This window comes from Pinus tabuliformis, chromosome 4_2, assembly GCF_031772625.1.
Source record: "Pinus tabuliformis cultivar Carrire ecotype Pingquan chromosome 4_2, CPIR1, whole genome shotgun sequence".
NCBI classification, from domain to species: domain Eukaryota; kingdom Viridiplantae; phylum Streptophyta; class Pinopsida; order Pinales; family Pinaceae; genus Pinus; species Pinus tabuliformis.
Window position 1 is genome coordinate 138,536,931 of NC_142304.1, and position 21,498 is coordinate 138,558,428.

The window sequence follows — 21,498 nt, forward strand, 5'->3', positions numbered from 1 at the left end:
TTTTGTAGCATCAGATGTGTTCTAGCCACAAAATTTTGTGGACAGGCTAGAACACAAAAGATCTCCAAAACCCAGAAATCATTTCTGGAAATTCTTCCTAGAAATGACTTAATTAGATTATGAGTCAGAGTTTAATTATTTCATGTGTCTAAACTTTTAGGGAATAGGATAATTAACCTGAATTAATTAATTCAAGGCGTGAATGATCTAGAAACTCAGATAGATCGACTTCAAGTTAATCCTAGCCATCGATTTAGAACTAATCTTGGTCATTGGAGTCCCAACAAGGGATTATAAAAAGAAGTCGATGGGCACTTGGAGAAGACACTTGAGCAGTTCGATTTCATGAGTAGATCAATTTCCAGAGTAGAAACAGTTAATTGCCAGAGAGAGAGCCAGTGAGATCGATGCAGTGAGTGAGGGGCAAGACAGTGATCCGGAGGAAAGATTTTCCAGATATCGAGAGGCAGCAACAAGTGAGTCGAATTATCCCAGAGAGGCAGTGCTGAGGGGTTGATTCAGTCAGGCAGTTTGATTTGGAGAGAAGAAAGACCGTTCTCAGTTCTAGAGGCCATGAAGGAGTGCCAGAATCTTGGAGAGATGATTTTCTCAGTCTCCAACTACGCAAAGCAGTGTAGGTGCTGATGTATTGGTCCACTAGGTCGAGTTTTTGATAGAGAAAGTCGAGCCGAAGATTGCTTGTGGGAGAACGATAATTCTCTTCAATATTTTTGTTAGATTTTCTTGTTGTTTGGATTGCCAGGTTGACATCAACAGATGTACTCAGATTTCACTGTTGCATAATAAAATAAACCCTCACTACTGCACCAGTTTTCGGTTTTCCCAAGTTGGGTTTTTCTGGGGACATTGATCCAAAAATAACCGTGTAAATTTATTTGTGTGCTAGCATTTCTTCCAATGTTTATTCTTCTGCAGTTTTGTTTTTGTAGGTTGCAGTGTGAGTTATTCAATATTCGCTGAAGGAAACAATAAATAAATTGTTAATTAAAAAGAACAGTTAGGTGAATAATTTCTAGTTGCTGCAATAGAATTTGAGATTTCGAATTTTCACAGATGTCGATCAACTCAAGGAGTACAAAAAAGATATGGTGAAGGCGAACCGGATGATCTTGGATGGAGTTCGAGATCATATAGTCTCACATATATCTGGCAAGAATACTGTCAAGGAGATGTGGGATGGTCTTTCCTAGCTATATTAGAGTTATTCCGAGCAACAGAAAATGTTTCTCCAAGCGAAGCTGAGAAGCATCAAGATGCAGAAGGGTGAAGGCATAGATCCCTTCCTCACGAGGTTTTAGGAGGTCAAAGATCAGCTTGCAGCCGTTGGGGAGGCACCCCAACCCACAGAGCTTATACGATTGGCAATTAACAATGTCTCCGAGGATTGGCAGGTGTTTTTCCAAAGTATCTTGTGTAGAGATACAATGCCTGGCTGGGATAGGATGTGGTCCGATCTGCAACAGGAGGAGTTGAGGCAGGCTTTAGTCAAGATTACCATCAGTGGTAGCAACAACAAGCCTGTGAAGGGTGAGAAGGAAGAGGAGAATGTGGCCCTTGCATTGAAGGGCCCTAGTCAAGGACAAGGGGAAAGAAGAAGAAAGACTTGTCAAAGGTCAAGTTCTTCAGATGTGGTGAATATGGTCACTATAGTACGCAATGTCCTCTTAGGAAGAAGGACAAGTAGGAGAAGCAGGTCCAGATAGCAGCGTCTGCAGAGACGATAAGTTGTCCTCAAGGTTGGAGGAAGACTTCACAATGTTCGCAGCTATACCTCTAGGAGTGAGGTGGGGCCACATGGAGTTGTAGTCCTCACGCTGTAGGATTGGACAGGGTCCATTGAGGTGTCCTTCTCATGGATCATTACCTTGCTACGGGGGCCCACAGTATTTAGTAGCAGTATGGATCAGTGTCAGTGATGCAATCAGATCCATAGTGACAGTTGCAGACAAGTAGCAGTCAGGTGCTGAGAAGCGCAGTGCAGTGTTGACAACAGAGCAGGTGGCTCAGTGCAGAGTTGGCAGCAACACAGCTTCTTCAGTAGACAGTGCAAATGTTAGTAGCAGTCAGATGCTCAGGAGACAGATGCAATACATAGACAGTTGATTCATTAGTTCAAATTCTTCTTAGTTGCAGTTGTTGCAGCTGCAACAACAACAGATGAGAGGGAGTTGCAGTGCAGATGCAGAGGTGGAAACAGTATAGTGGTGCCAGCATCCGCATAGATGTAGCATCAGAGTTGCATAGTAGTTGGTGGGCAATATAGCCAGACATTAAGAACGTTACAGGGGGTGACACATAGACAGGGTGTTGCAGCAGTAATAGTGCAGCACTAGAGCACCTTCCTCGCTAAGAGGGAGTGTTAGTTTTGTAGCATTAGAGGTGTTCTAGTCTCGAAACTTTTTGGAGAGGCTAAAACACAAGAGTTCTCCATAACCGAGAAATCGTATTTGGAAATTCCACCTAGAAGTGTCTCAAATAGATTATTAACCGATTTTTAAATATTTCCTAAGTCTAAACTTAGGAAAAGTGGTTAATTAATCAGTATTAATTGAGAAAGATGTGAATCATCTAGAAACTCACACAGGCCGATCCAGATATGATCTCAACCATTGATTAAGGTTTAATCTTTGCCGTTGGAGTCCCAACTGGAGATTATAAGAGGTCGATGGGTAGATGGAGAACACACACTTGAGATCGATTTCCTTGAAGAGTTCAATTTTCCAGAGAGCAGCAATAGTTGCTGGAAGAGTTCGAGCCAGAGAAGGAACCAAAGGCAAAGAGGGGCAGGGACAGTGAAGCCGAAGGTATCTTTTTCTAGATCTGGTGAGTAAATTGTAGAGAGGCTGAAATTTCTCCAGGAGGTTGTGCAGAGGCAATGAGAAGCTTCAGAGGGTAGTTCGATTTTGCTGGGGTGAAGTTGGTTATCAGTTCTAAAAGCCCGAAGACATTTCCAGAGTGTTGGAGAGACAGTTTCCCAGTTAGCAGCAGGTAGGACAACTTGATTTGCAGAAGTTCTGAGTTGTAGCATTGAGGGACTCTGTAGAGGTGACGCAACGCCTGTGCAAGGCTAGTTGGATGGCTTTCTTTTCAGAGGCAGTCAAGTGTCGAGATTGCTCAGAGTGAGGGTAATTTCCCTCGGAATATTTTTTCCAATATTTTCTCTGTTGGATATACAATATTTGGCATTCAAAATGTACTCAGAGTATTTCGCTGCTACTTAATAATTAAAACCCTCAGTTGCTGCATCGGTTTTCCCAAGTTGGGTTTTTCTAGGGACATTTGTCCAAAAATAATTGTGTCAATTTTTGTGTGTGCTAGTGTATTTCTCAGTTTCCAATTTATCTTCTACAAAATTTAAGTTGGTGAAAATTGCAGTAGAGAATTATCCATTGTTTGTGTGGGAAAATAAATTGTTAATTAAGTTACAATTAGAAGAATAATTTCCAGTTGCTGCAATAGTTGAAAAATTCACAAGGAGATCGCATGGGACTAGGATACAAGGTTAACCACCAAGGTGGACAAAATGACAAGAATACAAACCAAGCCCATTCTTTCTGTTGAATCCCCCCACCAATCCATGCCTAGAAGTGTCCATGATAAGTAAGCACAATACCCAATTACATAGTTAAGGTCATACGTTCGGGGTTGGAAGGCCCACCTTCAAACATATGATCATAACTGATGGGCGAGGGCACATACTGGCTAGCTTGGGTGGCGGAGATGGTGACACATCGAACTATCTGGTGGCTGTAAGGGGGCTTCTGGTTGCCGACTGAAGACAATCTAGGAGAAAAAGTCTTTGCTATGGGTGTCACCCACTGGTGGTGGGTAACAGGTCATATATCTACTGCTATGAAAAACATTGCCTATTACGACCCATATTGGCTTATATATACTGTTATGAAAAAACACTACCTATTACAGCCCATATTGGCTTAAATCAAGGCTAATAGGTCATTAAAATGTGGTGAAATGTTGTCGTGCTTCAATATGTTATAGCCTCTAGAAATTTCGCTATAGGCAACCTGGTGTAAATTCTTCTTTGACATCATAATTTCACTGTAATAGACTGATCCTTGAACATATGCTAGCATATGAACTAAAACTAAACCAAATCAGCCTTGTGGTGCACTATTGCACTGAATAAACCACAAATAAACATTAAGATGAGCCCAAAACAAGATTATAAATACTTTCTATTTGTCAAATGAAGATGGGTTGGCCGAAACTTAGGTAGCAAAATAGGTCAACCATAGAAATCATTGGCATATGTTGGCCCCTATTTAATGCTCTTTGACCTTGTCTAAAAATTCAACAAATTCCGCTTTTCTTAATTAGATGGGATGCCTTCTAAATATATCCATATCCAACCAAGGATAGAGAATACCCCAACTAATGTATCGTTCTTCCTCCCTGTTAATGAATATTTTGAAATATACAATCAAAACTTTCATATAATATTTAAATGAAATGTGTTTTTTATCTATAGCATATCTGCACATCTAAATCATGGATAAGAGCCTATTGTTTGATAATGTAAATTAATCCATCAAACCTCCTAAAAAACACCTTACTTTTTTATCTCATGTCACCTTATTATCCTCTCCCTAATTTTCGTATTGTACTCTACCTTTTAAATTCACCGATATAAGTTAGCTTACAAATGGTAGAGTACAACTTCAGTGATGACAAATGTTATATATTGAATTTTGAAACTTTAAGGTTGATGAGAATCAAAATGTGTGGACTAAGTTGCACTGAAACAGATACAGGAATGGATACGAAAACGGGGTTTGAAACGGATATGACAAATTTTCAAAAAATATGGATACGATATGGCAAGGAAACGACACACACACACACACACGCGACAAAATAAAACTTTTATATTACCATTCATCTTTTAGAATCTAGATTCTATATTTAAAAATACATAATCATCATCATGAAATCCACATAAACAAATCATCATCATCAATTCAGCATAAACATTGTCATCATCATTAGTGATTATCATAACATTCAACATATCATCAAGTTTCTGTTTCCAATTTCAATCATCAACATCATCACCAAAATTAATAATGCTATATGCACACTACATAGTGCAAATTACAAAATGAATTGTGACTGGCAGTCTACTATCATATGATATATTATGGTATTCAATTTTCATTGTTCAAAAGTTTAAAGCATCATCATAAATTACATTTACATATCATCAAATATGTCTTCATCCATGTAATTAAGTTCCACATCATCATTTGGATCCTCTCCATGAGTGGGAGCACTGCTGCCATGTCCACTTGAAGATGCAATTATTGGTGCCTCCTCATCAAATAAAGTCATATGAGACATGGCATTCAACGTCATATCCAAGTCAAGAAACTCTGGAAATGGATCCAAAACCCTTAAAAATGCCCGAAACGTTTCAGAAATAGGATTCTGCGTTTCCAAAAAAATGGAAACGTTTCAGAAATAGGATCTCGCGTTTCCAAAAAACTGAAACTTTTCTGTGTCGTTTCCATCCCGTTTTCATGTCGTATCATACCTGTTTCCGTTTCCGAAACGTCGAACAACGTTTTTGGGGTTTTGGAGGGACATTTCCGGTAACTTAGGTTGTGAACCTATGGTTGATGAAGATTATAACTACTAGATGATTGATGTTATATGGGTCAATCCATGTTTTTATGCTTTTTTATAATTAATTCATCATTCTACATGCTTTTGTTGACATATATATATATATATATATATATATAATATGCTCCCAAAATTGCTCCCTACTTGGAAGCTTCTGAAAATTGTTGCTCCTGCTTCCACTTCCGAGCAGCCTTCAATCAGACTTCCATTCTATTTTATTTCTCGCTTCTTGCTCTTATATATGAACAACATTAGTGCTTTTATATATTCCCATTGACCTACTTTAGTGGTCAAGTGTTGGACATCAATACATTTATCTTGTCTTATCTTATCACCACCATACTTCGACCAAAATTAAGTCTGCAATTGTTGCTCAAGCTATTGAAGCTGGGTCTTGTTGGCAGATCCTCCAAAAACTGCACCACCCACTTAGCCTACCGAGACACTTCCTTCAGAGGCAAAATCAATCAAACCAAGACCCCTTTCTTCCTTGGGCATAGTGCAGACATCCAAATTAAAATTGGCTCCTGCTGGTAAAGTGGCGTGTTGGGTAAGTGGGTGGTGGGGTGTTTGGAGGGTTTAGGGCCTTCTTGGTTTCTTTTTTGTTAAAGGTTGAAAGAAGCACAACATCTTGGTCAACATCTTGAAGAATGTATTATTATTTCTTATTTGCAGAAGGATAATTATTAGTTTGTTTTTATTGTGGACAGCTCTTTGATAATCTAGAGGAATCAAAAGTTTTGAAAACCATTACATTGAATGAGCATTACAAAAAGAAGTATTGCCCGAGTAACAAGTGGTGCCTGTTCAATAACTGCTCTAGTTATTTTCATCGTGCCATTCATTCCATGTAAGATCCCTTGTTTATTTTAAATTAACATTGTGAAATAGTAAAAATGGCTTAATTGTGTTGGATCATATTTTTGGAATTTGGTAACATTCTTGTCAATTTCAATGTTTTCTCTAATAGCTTGATGTCAATTTTCTGGACTTACTAGATCTTATTTCATATGTCAGAAACATAGATTCTCAAACAATTTCAGAACTCACATTGAGAAGGTTAAAGCTGGAGTTTTTAATGCATGGAGGTTCTGTGACTGGCTGTCTAGCTGATGCTACACATGCAATCATATTTTCTACAGCTGAGCATGCAGTGCATTTCAAATCAATTCTAGTAAGGTATGGACCTACAAAAGACTCGTACCACTTTTTTACTTGAATCTTTTTCTGAATACATTCCAAACACAAACACACATGCACATATATTATAGATTCCCCTTCAATTCGTAGCTGGCCACAAGATATCTGATGTATTAATGGTAAACAAAGTAGGTAAGCAACCTAAGATGAAGTGAAAGATGGGAACTAATCTCTCAAGTTAATAAGCTAGTGGAGTTTCATGATATTGATAAATGCAACAAAATTGGGAAAACTATTGTGCTTTGTATTTTGGATGTGAGATATGCTCACCTAGGTCATCCATGTTGGATCCTTGATTAGTGACAATACTGTTTTCTCATTTTCATGAGATTTTCATATGAAAATTTTGAAGAAGTTGGCTTGCAGCATTAACTGTTTCCCACACTGCCTCCTTTCTCCTATTTAAAATTAATAAATTGAATTTTTTCTGTTCAAGATATTATTGGTGAACAAAGTAGGTAAGAAACCTAAGCTGAAGTTAAAGATGGAAACTAATCTCTCCAGTTAATAAACTAGGGGAATTTCATGACATTGATTAATGCAAAAATCTTCGGACAACTATTGCTCTTTGTGTTTTGGATGTGCTGACCTAGGTCATCCTTCTTGGATCCTTGATTAGTGACAGTACAGTTTTCTCATTTTCATGAGATTTTAATATGAAAAATTTGAAGAACTTCGCTTGCAGCAATAACGGTTATCCATATCGCCTCCCTTCTTCTCCTATTTAAAATTAATAAAGTCAAATCCTGTTGTTCAAGAGAGTAATTGCAACGAGAGATATGAAATAAAATGCCCAGTTATATTTTCATTTTTACACATTTGAAATTGTTTTCCTTTACAAGTTTACATGAAATCATCACCCATTTAAGCTTTCCTCTTTTTTATCAAGTCATGCATGAAATGTGTTTGAATTACTGAGGAAGGGGGGGGTGGTTGAACCAGTGTTTCATTATTTTTAACTCTTTTTATCTTTTAACACAGTTGATGGACATAAATTATGAAACACAGATCTTCATAAGAAACATTTGTACCATTTTTCTTTGTAAATATTTTGTGAACTGCCTCCTTTCTCCTATTTAAAATTAATAAATTGAATTTTTTCTGTTCAAGATATTATTGGTGAACAAAGTAGGTAAGAAACCTAAGCTGAAGTTAAAGATGGAAACTAATCTGTCCAGTTAATAAACTAGGGGAATTTCATGACATTGATTAATGCAAAAATCTTCGGAAAACTATTGCTCTTTGTGTTTTGGATGTGCTGACCTAGGTCATCCTTCTTGGATCCTTGATTAGTGACAGTACAGTTTTCTCATTTTCATGAGATTTTAATATGAAAAATTTGAAGAACTTCGCTTGCAGCAATAACGGTTATCCATATCGCCTCCTTTCTCCTCCTATTTAAAATTAATAAAGTCAAATCCTGTTGTTCAAGAGAGTAATTGCAACGAGAGATATGAAATAAAATGCCCAGTTATATTTTCATTTTTACACATTTGAAATTGTTTTCCTTTACAAGTTTACATGAAATCATCACCCATTTAAGCTTTCCTCTTTTTTATCAAGTCATGCATGAAATGTGTTTGAATTACTGAGGAAGGGGGGGGGGTGGTTGAACCAGTGTTTCATTATTTTTAACTCTTTTTATCTTTTAACACAGTTGATGGACATAAATTATGAAACACAAATCTTCATAAGAAACATTTGTACCATTTTTCTTTGTAAATATTTTGCTAAGTTACCAGGATTCGGATACGGATTCGGATCCGGATCCGGATTCGGATACGGATCCGCTAGTTTTTTGAAAAGCCAGGATCCGGATACGGCAAGTACAAACAATATAAAATATTTTATAATTTTTAAAAATTAAATTTATATAAAAATAAAATAAAAACATATATTAATTTTTAAATATATAATTTTTATATAGAGTACCTATAAAAATAAATATTAGATATATTAGATAAATAGTATCAGAATTAATATATTATTTATAAATATTAATTAAATTTGTATAAAATAAAAAAATTATAATTTCTGTTTAAAATTTTAAATATAAAACTTCTATGTAATATTTTTAAAATAATTATTAATTTCAGATGGAAAAAATAATTATTAATTTAATATATTAAAATTAATGTATCATAATATTGAAACATTAATTACTAGTTATTAATAAGTTACCAGGATCCGGATACAGATCCACCAGGTTTTGGAAAAACCAGGATCCAGATACATTAGGAAACGACAAGTACAAATAAATATAAACATATTTTTATAATTTTAAAACTTAAAAATATGTATGAATATCTATATCTATATAATATTTATAATACATATAATTGATAATAATTTTTAATGTTTCTCAAATTATATATTCATTTTATTATATAATAATAATATATAAATTATATATATACAAGTACTATAGAAAGTTACATTAATATAAAAATATAATGTAAATTACATTTATTTCACAATTTATTTAAAAATTAATTTTAAAATAGTCGTGGCTAGAACATAGTGGCACGACAAGCTATTTTTAAACTTAGTCGTGGCTAAAACATAGTGTATTGGCAACCACCATGGTTGATTTATGAGAACTGAGGACGCATTGGAGCATGGTGTCAGAGAGAGAACACAGTGAATTGATGCATGAGGGCACAGTCCAGCAGGACAGACAGAGCATTCACAGCGCAACATGACGAACAGGCTTGAGGGCACATTCATAGCATAACACGACGGACAGGATCGAGGGCACATTCTAGTGCGAAAGAGAGAGCATTTGATACAGTGTTGCACGAAGCGCCCCCCCCCCCGGTTCCAAGCCCCGAAGCGCGTCCCGTACGGAAGCGCCTAGGAAGCTTGGCCGGAAGCGCGCTTCCGAAATTTTTAGACGCTTCCTGGAAATTTGGAAGCGCCGAAGCGCGCTTCGTACGGCGCTTCCCAGACGCTTCCCAGACGCTTCCGTACGCTTCCAGAAAAGCTTCTGGAAAAGCATTTAGAAAATCGTTTTTTTTTCAATTTTTTTTTAAATTTTAGGTGAGTTTGCTTGTTGGGGGTGGGTCCACCTTGGGTTAGGGTGACAAATGAAAGCAAAAAAAAATATAAATATAGCAGATGCTCCCTCATGGTAATGTTAAATTCTTAAAGTAAAAGTGACATTCTCCTTTATTTTTCATTTTCATCCTTTTACTTAAATTTTTAACATTACCATGAAATGACTCAGAATGTTTGAGAGTGGTTCCAGCCTCATTAGACTTCATATGGAGAAAATAGAATTTCATATCCTATTCAAAATTTAGCAGACTTAACAGTTTTCAGGTATTCAGGATCAATGGGATTGTGGCATTTCATTAGATTATATCAAGTATGAAGGTATGCAATTAGCATTTAATCAAGAGCACCAAGCCCTATATGTACCCTGGTGTTGGTGGTGTTAATTGTTGAACTCCTTTGTCACGCGGCACGCCCTTAGCAAAAAATTACCTTTCAATCAAGTCAAAATCATCGATCAAACATGTTAAGCTTTTTCTACCATATTTTAAGTCTTGAATTAGGTAGTTTGATCAAAATTGGGCAATGTTGACTAATATCCCTAGACAATCGAGGTAGAGGCAAAGGCTAGACAAAAGGAGAAGAATCTAGATTCTAGATCATTAATGTACAATGGATGTTATATCTATCTTGATTTATGCAAAAATATGCATGTTTTCATGTCTTCTACAATTAATTTGGTATTTGGGATGTTTGTTTTGAGTATAAATGCAAAAAAATAAAATATATATATATATATATATATATATATATATATAGCAGACGCTTCCGCGGACGCTTCGCTTCCTAGATTTTTGGAAAATGACGCTTCGGCGTGCCCGCTTCCAAAAAACGCTTCCGCTTCGCTCCCGCTTTGTGCAACATTGATTTGATAGCATAACCCGACGAGCAGGGTCGAGGGCACATTCTAGCGTGAAAGACAGAGCATTTGAGGAAAACCCGAGGGCACTTTTCATGACATGACCTTCAGACCCATCTAAAAACACGTGAAACAAAAAACTATTAGAACCGTGCATTCCGACCGAATCTAATAAACTTAATTGAAATTATGCGACCTTTCTTAATATGCATAGAATTTTGAATTTTAAGAGTGAATTTCCGCAAAGGGGTTGACTTAGGCCGACGTTAGTTTTTGTTGTACGTAAAAATTTCATGTTTGCACAAGCGGATCCCAGCGGATCCGAATCCGAATCCGTATCAGATCCGGGGATCCGCAGATCCAACACCCGAGCTTGACGGATCCGGTAACTTAGATATTTTGTGAACTTCCTTGTACAAAGTAAGCACCAACTTACAACTTTCGTAGGGACAAACCTACAATAGATTTCATTCTTCTAGCTGAGCACCAACTCAGCAAATGTAGGCACCAACCTATACGAGACACCAATCCCCTAGCTGAGCACCAACTTGGAAAAATGTAGACACCAACTTATGTCTTCAAGTTGTTCCTTATATCTGTCATCAATAACTTTTGGTCCTCAACAAATTCTCTAGTGAGTTTTCATCTAACCATGCAACCTTCAAGTTTGTGCCTGTTGATTTCTGTAGCATCGGATGTGCTTTCGCCTCGAGATTTTGCAGAGAGGCTAAGCCACATGCATTCTTCAATACCCAGAAATCGTTTGGGAAAATTCCACCTAGAGATAATTTAATTAAAATAATTAACCTTTTTTAAATGGTTCCCTAAGTCTAAACTTTGGAAATATGGTTAATTAAAGGGTATTAATTAAATCAAGTGTGAATCTTCTAGAAGAAGACAAGGATTAACTCCCTGTTAATCTTAGCCCTTGATTATGTTTTAATCTTGGTCGTTGGTGCTCCAACAAGTGATTATAAGAAGGAGTTCGATGGGCACTTGGAGAACCCACTTGTGTAGTTCGATTCAGCTAGGAAAGTCGATTTCCAGAGTGAGAAGCCGGGGTGTGAGACTGGAGGGCTAGAGGATTGAAGTTCCAGCTAGCAGGAGATCAGAGGAGGAGGTGACGTAGAGCCCAGAGACTGTGACGCAGATCTGGATAGATTGACGCAAAGGCAATGTGGGGGCCAGCCATCTAGATCCCGGATCAGATTCGGATACCCAGTGATAGTGTGAAATTTTTCTGACTGTCTCCTTGTCAATATTTCTTTGTATCAAATTGCTAGTTTGGGCATCTAATGATTTATATTGAGATTACTACTGCATAATAAATAAAAGCCTTAGCTGCTGCTCTGGTTTTCCCACATTGGGTTTTTTGAGGACATTTGTCCAAAAACATCAATGTATATGTGTGTGCTCATTTCTATCCAGTGCAGTATTTAGCTTTTGCAGTATTTTATTTGTGTAGGTTGCAGTGTATTTATTTCAATATTTGCCATAGAAAACTGCAATTAATTTGTTCAAGTAATTTAACAAGTAGGAGAAATATTATTAGTTTGCTGCAGTAGGAATTGGGTCACCGATTTTTCACATGGTATCAAAGCACAGATCATATGCCGAAGAGCTCAGCGCAGAAGGAAGGAGGTAGTTCGAATTTTTGCGTAGGCTGCAAATCAAAACCCTCAGGGGAAGCGTATTCCCTTGGCTAGAAGGGTTAGTTTTTTCGTGGGAATTTTTTCTCTAAGTGAGTTGATAGAGAATAAAATTTCCCATATCGAAGAGTACCAGAGGCAGAGGGAGTAGCAGTGGTTTCCTTGCAGAGAAGATCTTTAGTTGGGACGTGGTTATTTTGCAGCAGTTGCTAGTAGAATATCGTCAGAAGGAGACAAGAGAACATCCTAAGGGAATTCCTTCCTTAGAGGACTTCTACGCATGATCTCAAAACTTATGTCGATAATGTGGTAGCTCTACCCGCCGATGTAGATCCGCTCAAGAAGTACAACGTTGAGATGGCTAGAGATAAGAGGATTGTTCTCGACGAAGTTCGAGATCATGTTGTATCCCATAAAGCTGGCAAGGATACTGCTTGACAAATGTGGGAAGCATTAGCTACGTTGTACGAAGGATCTTCCGAGGAATGAAACATGTACTTGGAGGAGAGGTTGAGATGCACGAGGATGCAGAAAGGGGAGCAAGTAGACCCCTTCCTTGCGAGGCTTCAGGATGTCTAGGACCAACTGGCTTTAGTAGTGTCGACACCCTAGCCCTCAGAGTTTGTACAATTAGTGTTGAATAATGTATCTGAAGATTGGCAAGATTTTGTCTAGAGCATTCTAGGCAAAGAAAAACTACCAGATTGGGAACGTGTGTGGGCTGATCTGTAGTAGGAAGAAATGAGGCATGATCTGGTGAAGGCACCACCATTAGTGGCGGTAGCAACAGTGTGACGAAGTAGGTGAAGGAAGAGGAGGACATGGCCCTTGCATCAAAGGGGCAATAGGAGCAACACAGAAGAAAGAAGGACATTTCGAAGATCAAGTGCTTTAGGTGTGGTGAGATGGGCCATTACAGCGCTCAGTGTCCTCTCAGAAAGAAGGACAAAGAGAGAAGCAGGATTAGCAAGCTGCATCCACTGAGATCGACAGGTTATCCTCCAGACTGGAGGAAGATTTTTCCATGATTTCTGAGATTCCTCTAGGGTGAGGTGGGACGATCTAGAACTGTAGCCCTAGAGAGCTACAGGATGGGCAAGATCCTTGAGGAGTCCACCTCTTGGATCAAGACCTTGCTATGGGAGCCCATAGTCAGCAGTAGTAGGATGAACCAGTGCCAGGTTGTGCAGTCAGGTGCCAGAATGACAGATGCAATAGCTAGTAGCGATCTGAGACTGAGCAGCACAAAGCAGAGTTGGCAGCAGCGCAGTTAGCACAGAGCAGAGTCAGCCACAACGCAAAGGCTTCAATGATAGTGCAGAGGCTAGCAACAGTCAGAACTCAGACAGTGGATGCATCATATTGACCACAATTGGGTCAATATTTTAGATGCTTTTCTGTTGCAAATGCTGCAATTGTAGCAGCAGCAAATGGGATGGGTTGCAGTGCAGATGCAGTGTTGGTAGCATTTCAACAGGGTCAGCAGCAGCACAGATGCAACTCATATCAGAGTTACGCAGTACTTGGTGTGAAGTAGAGCTAGACATCAACAACGCAGCAAGAGATGCAATGATAGCATATACAACCAGAACCCATTACCCTGTACTAGAACAAATGGAAACACCACTAACAAATGACAAGATCTCTCACGTGAAACAAAATAATTGTTTGTTTCTTGCTCCTATGATAGAGAAAATCCACTAAAATCTCTAATGATATTTTTGTCTCTTTACATATCAGCAAAAGATTCATCTCCCTCTGGACTAGAAAATGATTCAATATGATCACTAACATTTGTATTATGTTTACAGTTCGTCATATCATCAAGCTGGCTTGATATAAGGCTAGGAGTGTTTCCAAGCCTATTAAATGTCTGAGGTAGAACTACAATTTGAACCTAAAATATCATCTTCTTGATGCCAATATTCTTTGCTTCCTTCACTTGAACAGGTTGTGTGAGGTTGCTAGTAGTGCACAAACTTTTCATGTTTCCCTTCTAAGTCTGATACAAATTGTTGAGGTAATGTTTGGGTGTAGGCCATAATTTTCCTATTCATGTTCCTTGTTGTCACACCATTATTTTGTCTCTTTTTGTCAAACTGATGTTACTGGATCCGTGGGTCTGGGTAGTTGGATCCGTAGTGATAGAAAATCAAAAGGCAGAAAATATTTTCTTACTTTGATAATAATTTGTAATATTTTTAATTTATATTATCTTCTTTTATCTTCTCTTCATCAAGAAACTATCAAACCATAAAGAACATGAAGATCACAAGGATAATAGAACACAATATGTAGGCTCTCACCTAGGGAAAAACCCCTCTTCTAGGGGAAAACCCAATCAAAATTCTCTTCTTCTTATAGAACCAAGACAAAATGAGACATTCAAGACCTTTAGACCAAGACAAAGGTTCCATCCAAGCACCAAGTCAACCTTCCAAGAAATGCTTCTTCATATAAGCCCAAGTCAAAAAAGTCAACGAAAGTCAAACTTCTATTTTGCTGGTCAACTCAGAGTTTCAACCCTCAATTGCAGGTCTGCAACTTTCAGTTCTGCAATAAATCCAAAACCCTCGTCCTTTTCGCACATGTGAGCGGAAATAGTCAAGAATTTTGATCATTCTTCCTTCGCTAGGGTTTTTTCTTGTCTTCTAGCCTCTTCACACTTCTTTTCTTCTTTCTAATGCAAGTCGAACTTGTGGATGGATAATCTCAAATGACAGCAAAAATCACTTAAATATATACTTTTTCATGTGGTCAAATAGGCCTTTCTAGGCCGACTTCTTCAAGATAGGCCAACTTGGTCTCGAAAGATACTTTTGACACTTTAGACACAAAAATAAATCTTCTTTCTTGTTGCAAATTGCCCACTAGGGTCTTATATACATGACAATGACTCTCTTGATTTATGAAAAATAATATTTTGACTTGACAAGCCCTAAAAGCATGAAGAACATGCTTGACCTAATTAACTTGAGCATGAAACCCATGCTTATAAAATAATAATTATTTTTCTTCTTTTTCTTTTTACATCAAATATACAAAATCAAGAATACATGAGTCATTATGAAGACCAAACCTGGTTACATCTTACAACATGCAGATCCCCAAATTAGATACGGATTCGGATCCAGATCCGCTTTGTTCACTTTAAGATATGCTTTTGAAGAGTGGATACTTTGTAGTAAGCAATACCTACAAAATCAAATGTGTTTTACCACGGCTTGATCAAATAGTCTGCAAAGGAAGGTGTGTCGGCCATACCAGTCGAGTAACAACATGTGCAAACTTGTTAATAAATGTGTGTCAGAACATTTGACGTTAAAGACCTGCTTTCGAAGAATGGACGATTCCTAGTAAGCGAGACCTGCAAAAACGTGCCTTGATCGAAGAGTCTGAAAAGGAAAAGGAAGTTGTGTTGGTTGCACAACAACATGTGCAAACCTATTATAAATGTGTGTTGGAACATTTGAAATATTATTGAAAAATACATTGTTGAATCCCACCATTATTTAGTGGGCAACGAAGTCCGACATTACCTTATTATGTTGCGAATTTTAAATTGCCAGCTCCCATGCGTTTAGTCTTGGATGGTTTATAATAAATTCCTATTAAATTAATAAATCCAATTCACTTTATAATCCAATCTAAATAGTTTGTGTCCCTTTAATTTAATTTATGTTTATAATTTTATAATAGTTGATATTATGTTTTACATTAATTGTAAACTATTTAATTTGTATGAATACTTAATATTTAATACTTATAAATAATATATTAATTTTGAATTTTTTACAGAATATATTAATTGTTTTATATAAATATTACATTTTACAAATATATATAAACTATATATTATAAAATTTATTAATTTAATTTTTAAAAATATAAAAAATTTATTTATATTATTTGTACTTGTCATTTCTTTAGCATATCCGGATCCTGGCTTTTCAAAACACTGGCGGATCTATATCTGGATCTGATTCCTGGTTACTTAATGTCAAACCCGTGAGAACATTTTGAAAACCAGTCATATGCCTAGCAGAACCAAACTTCACTGCTATTTATTATGGTGCTTGAGGAGCATAAACAAATATTTTCTCCTGAGCTCCCTCTGACTCTAGAATACTCTTCTTTTGAAGTTTGTCATCCATTCTAGGGCTTGAGAACATTTGGTCATAGACTAGAGAAATGAAGACAATTCTCCCAAACTTGGCTTCTTTATGTCTCTTTGATGGCTACTCTTTCACCGAGGCTCTGAAACCATGTTGAATTTTCTACAGCAAAGTATAGTAGAATTGATATTCTAATATGATAATTACTTTCCAATGATTTTCAATCAAATTATCTTATATCATTAAGCAATTATACATAGAAAATCTCAACAATAATGCAATAGTAATAGTAGGATCATAAAGAGATAGCCAAGCACCAAGAGACAACAAATTTACCCTGGGAAAACCCAACCTTGGGAAAAACCCAACAAACTTTTCTTCTTAGGAGGATTTGTTCTTGAGCAATAATTACAATATTCCAAAATATTCTAGGGATTTGTGCCAAAAATTAGATCAAGGAAACCAGTCAAACCTGGTCAAATACCAGCTAGTAATGGCTGGTCAAACCTTCAAAAATTACCAAAAGTCAATGATGGTCAACAGTCTTAATTTCAGCCTGAGGTCAAATTTTGGCCTGTGGTCAAAGTGCTTCAGGCCTGTGGTAAAAGTCTGAGATTCCTGCAGTCAAAATAGCCTTGTTTCCACTGTCAATTTCAGTTGAAAATCTCAGTCAAATGTAGCTAATTCTCATTCAAATAGAGCTAAATTAGATTTGGTTAAGAGAGCAGGTCAATGATGGTCAATGTCGGCTTCAGAACTTGGTCAAACTTCAGTTGTATTTCTCCTTCTGTAATATTCCTAATGGACAATTTACAGTGATAACAAAAACATGTAACACAATTCAGCACAAGTTTTTTCATTAAACACCAAGAAACCAGAAATGCTCCAAACACGCCAAAATGGACCAATTTTATTATATAAATCTGTTGGAGTACAAGATGAAATAGAAAGAGTGAACTTGGGTTTGCACAAGGCAAGCTACAAGCCTCAGGTGGATGCTCTCTCAATGCCCAACTGCTGCAGGAGCTTACCCTACAAATATTTGTGCTGCTCCTTATAATTTTGCATTGCTGGTTGTGTTGAGACCCCTGTTTGACTCCTCCAAACTGCCCAGAAAATTCTGCTAAATTATTTATGGAATCCTTGTCAAAAACCCAGAAATGGTTTACTCTAGTTTTGACGCTCCAAAATTGACCCCAAAATACTTGGCCCTCCTCCATAGGCAGAAAATCAGAACTGTAGCAGATGCTGAGTTTGTTGCACCACAAATGCTTGGGAAAATCCTCCACAATCCACTCCAATCCAACCCCAACAAATCCCAGCTCCTAAACCCCTTCACAAGCCACCCCACAAAGATGCCTCAACAAAGACTGCGCAGTCCTTGGGCAGGATGATGATGCAGGCCCACCTCTAGAAATTCGACTGGCTGATGTGTGATGATTTCTGCCCCTGCAAATATTCTTCGTTTGCCTGGAAATCGATCAAAAAATGCTCCAACAACTCTACAGCTCCAAACTCCAGCTCTTCACTCCAATCACTGCGTGGCTCCAAAACTGCATCCCAACTGACCCAGAATTCTTACCACTAGCGTGTTCCTCTCTCCAACTCCAAAAAATGATGTGACAGCCTTCCTAGGGTGGTACTCGAAGTTCACCGAAGAAAGATTGAGCCTCCTCCTTAAGAAGCTCTTATATTGAACAACACTATGTAACTCTGCTAAACGGCTAGGGCAACAATCAATGATCAAATTATCAAAAGGCCCCAAATGATGTTACTTCCCTTCTATTTATAATTTGCTGCTCCCTTCCCTCATGTGGGGCCCCATACTAGGCAAATTGAACTCCCTCCTTAGCCGTAAGATTTTCCCCAACTAGGGAGTGCGTATTTCTTGGAGAGGTGGCCCCCACATTCCACTAAGTGATTGATTTTGGCCCCCTTGTCCTAAGTGCTTTTCCTTCCAAACTGTCTTAGGCCCAAAATTGACAAAAATGACAAAATTTGAAATCTTCTTAACAAAATATTTAGGAAGGGACATTACACCTTCAAACTTGTGGATCAAATTAGATTATGTGTTGTTTTTTGTGATCGAAAAAATGATCAAAGTGGAGGAGGTCATGTTGTATTTATATTAGTTATATGGTGTGACTTTTGACAAAATGTCACACCCCTTCACTTGTGGCACCAACTTGACACTTGGGGCCTACATGAAGCCTAAAATTAATAAATTAAATTTTCATTTTGTATAATTTCTTTGGCCGACTTCGGAGTGCCTTTGGCATGCAGGAATACCTTTTGATGCTACACAAAAATCAATAGAAAGAAAGGCCTCAAGGAGGGTTACATTGGACTAGGGGCAAGATATAACCAACAAGGTGAAGCAAGGGAACATGGATACAATCAAAAGTAGTGATTCATCCAATTTGACCCATTTTTCACACTAGAATGCCTACAACCCTTAAATGAAATCACTTGATACAAAATGGTTAATGTACCTCATATTTGAAGACCCACCTTCATTGGGTGAACTGGCTAGATAAGAGAAATGATCGATCGAAAAGTGGCTGAGAGGAAGCTAAGTGTGCCTATCTATGGATGAAGGTGGGGTTGCTAGCTAGCAAGCTGGATCAAATGAGGAAGCTTTTTCCCTTGGTGGCTTCCTGCAATCTAATGCATAACAAGGCAACTAAGCCAAATACTTTGAGGTGACTGATCTTAGGCTTATGGCCAGACCAAACCTCTTTTGGAGTCTTCCCCTTAACAGCCTGAGTAGGTGATCGGTTAAGAAGATAGACAGCAGTAAACATTGCTTCAGCCCAGAATTTGTTCGGAACACTCCTGTGTTGTAACATGGAACGAGCCATTTCAACAATTGTACGGTTGTGACGTTTGACAACACTGTTCTGCTGAGGAGTGTAGGGTGTAGTTAATTGGCGTTTGATGCCATGATTATCACAGAAGTTGGAGAAAGTAGAAGAACAAAATTCCTCCCCGTTATCTGTCCTAAGAGTTATGATATTACAACTAGACACTTTTTCAACTAAGGACTTAAACTTCTGAAAGATACTAAATACATCAGATTTATGTTTTAGAAAGTACACCCACATCTTTCTACTAAAATCATCTACAATAAGCAAAAAATATTTGCAACCAGTAATAGAAGATGTATTCATAGGACCACAAATATCAGCATGAATTAACTAGAGTACCTTAGATGCATGCCAAGATTCTCCATCCTTGAATGAAGACCGATGTTGTTTGCCAGCTTGACAGGTGCTACACACTCCCAACTGCTAAGTCTAAATATTAGGTAACCCTGACACAAGTCCTTCCCGAGATAGCTGAGAGAGATACTAAATGTTTAGATGCCCATATCTCTGATGCCATAGAGTGCTGATGGGAGAAACACGAGCTGCTAGGGCCACTTCTGGAGAATCACCAGTGTCAAGAAGCCTGTATAGGCCATGATCTTTTAGGCCAACAGCAACCGTAAGACGAGTTTCCTTGTCAATAATGGAGCACTTGTGTGCACTGAACACCACATCGAGCTGAGGAGAGTTCCTCATAATCTGGCTGACAGACAGTGGATTAATTTCCATACCAGGAACATAGTACACATTCAGGAAGATGAGTGTGCGCCCACCAGACTGGATCTAAACTGTACGTCTTCCAACCACTGTGTACTCCTCACCTCCACCAAATACCACAAAATCACTGAAAGATGAGAAGTCAATAAACCAGTCACGCCCGTGAGAGAAATGACGTGATGCACTAGAGTCAATGTACCAGGCAGAAGATGGGGCATGATCTGAGGACCTCTTAGCCATAAAGGCGTAAAAAGCAAATTCCTTCTGCTTGGAATATTCTGCAACATTCACTGTCTGATGAGACCCTCCCTGTTTCTTCTGTTCAGAAGCAATCCGCTATTGACAATCCTTCTTCATGTGGCCGAACTTGTGACAGTAATTACACTGCACATTTTTCTTCCTAGCAGGATCAAAAGGCTGAGAAGAACCTTTCTGTTGAAAGGACTGAGAGGACTGATATTTTGCAACAAAAGCATTTTCTGAGGAGGCTGATGAAGCACCACTACCAAATTGTTGTTTTCAACAATCTTGTTGTAGGAGTTTGGTGCATAACTCCGGAAACTTCAGATCAACATTAGTGGTGGTAATGTTGAGTGTTTCTATGAAGTGTTCATAAGGTTTCGGTAGACTTATCAGAGTGATGACTACCATATTTTCTTCCTCCATGGTCTCCAGTGGCTTCGAGCTGATCTCGAATGTCTTTAATCTTGTTAAGATGTTCCTGTAAAGACATATGTTCGTCCATCATGATGGAGAACAATTGATTCTTTAGAAAGAAAGCTCTGCTCTTGTCGGATGTTTCATGCAATTCCTTCAAATGTTGCCAGATTTCGGCAACTGTCTTGCTAGAAGGAATCTATGGTAATTGATCATCAGTCACAGAAAGTTTGAGAAGCATAACAACGTCTCGATTTCGATCATCAAACTTATCTTGATCTGTACCAGGACGAAGCTCTTTGCCCAAAACGAGCTGGTCAAGACGCCTATATTCAAAAATGGTCAACATTCTTTGTTTCCAAATGTTATAGTTGGTGCCATTAAAGCGTTGATTGCCTTCCAACATCAGATTGTTTAGCGAAGCCATCTGCACATTTTCCAAGACACATAAAACACCAAAGGAATCCCGCACGGATTTCAATGTAGATGTCGGCTGATCTGGACAAAATCTGATAGGTGTTAATATGTGTCTGTCGTAAAAACTCCACCACGCAGTAGTCTCTTTCACACATCCGCTTGGACTGAGGATGAATGTGTAGCCCCGCAGCAAGTATTCATGCCTAGCGACACAAGGTTTACCCCCAAATTTGTCACTGTGCCTGGAGAAATTGCGGATTGCACCCGGTCAAAGTAATACGACCCACCAGAAATGACAT

At 38.0% G+C, this 21,498-nt stretch overlaps 1 protein-coding gene across 1 annotated transcript in view; it reads left to right on the forward strand.

Moving 5' to 3' along the window:
- The window catches only part of ATLIG4 (DNA ligase IV), a 495,731-nt gene that overhangs the window by 432,054 nt on the left and 42,179 nt on the right, over positions 1-21,498 (forward strand). The window contains exons 23-24 of the mRNA XM_089428338.1: positions 6,375-6,514; positions 6,682-6,843. Coding sequence (XP_089284464.1) covers positions 6,375-6,514; positions 6,682-6,843 — 302 coding nt within the window. The remainder of the gene's footprint in view (positions 1-6,374; positions 6,515-6,681; positions 6,844-21,498) is intronic.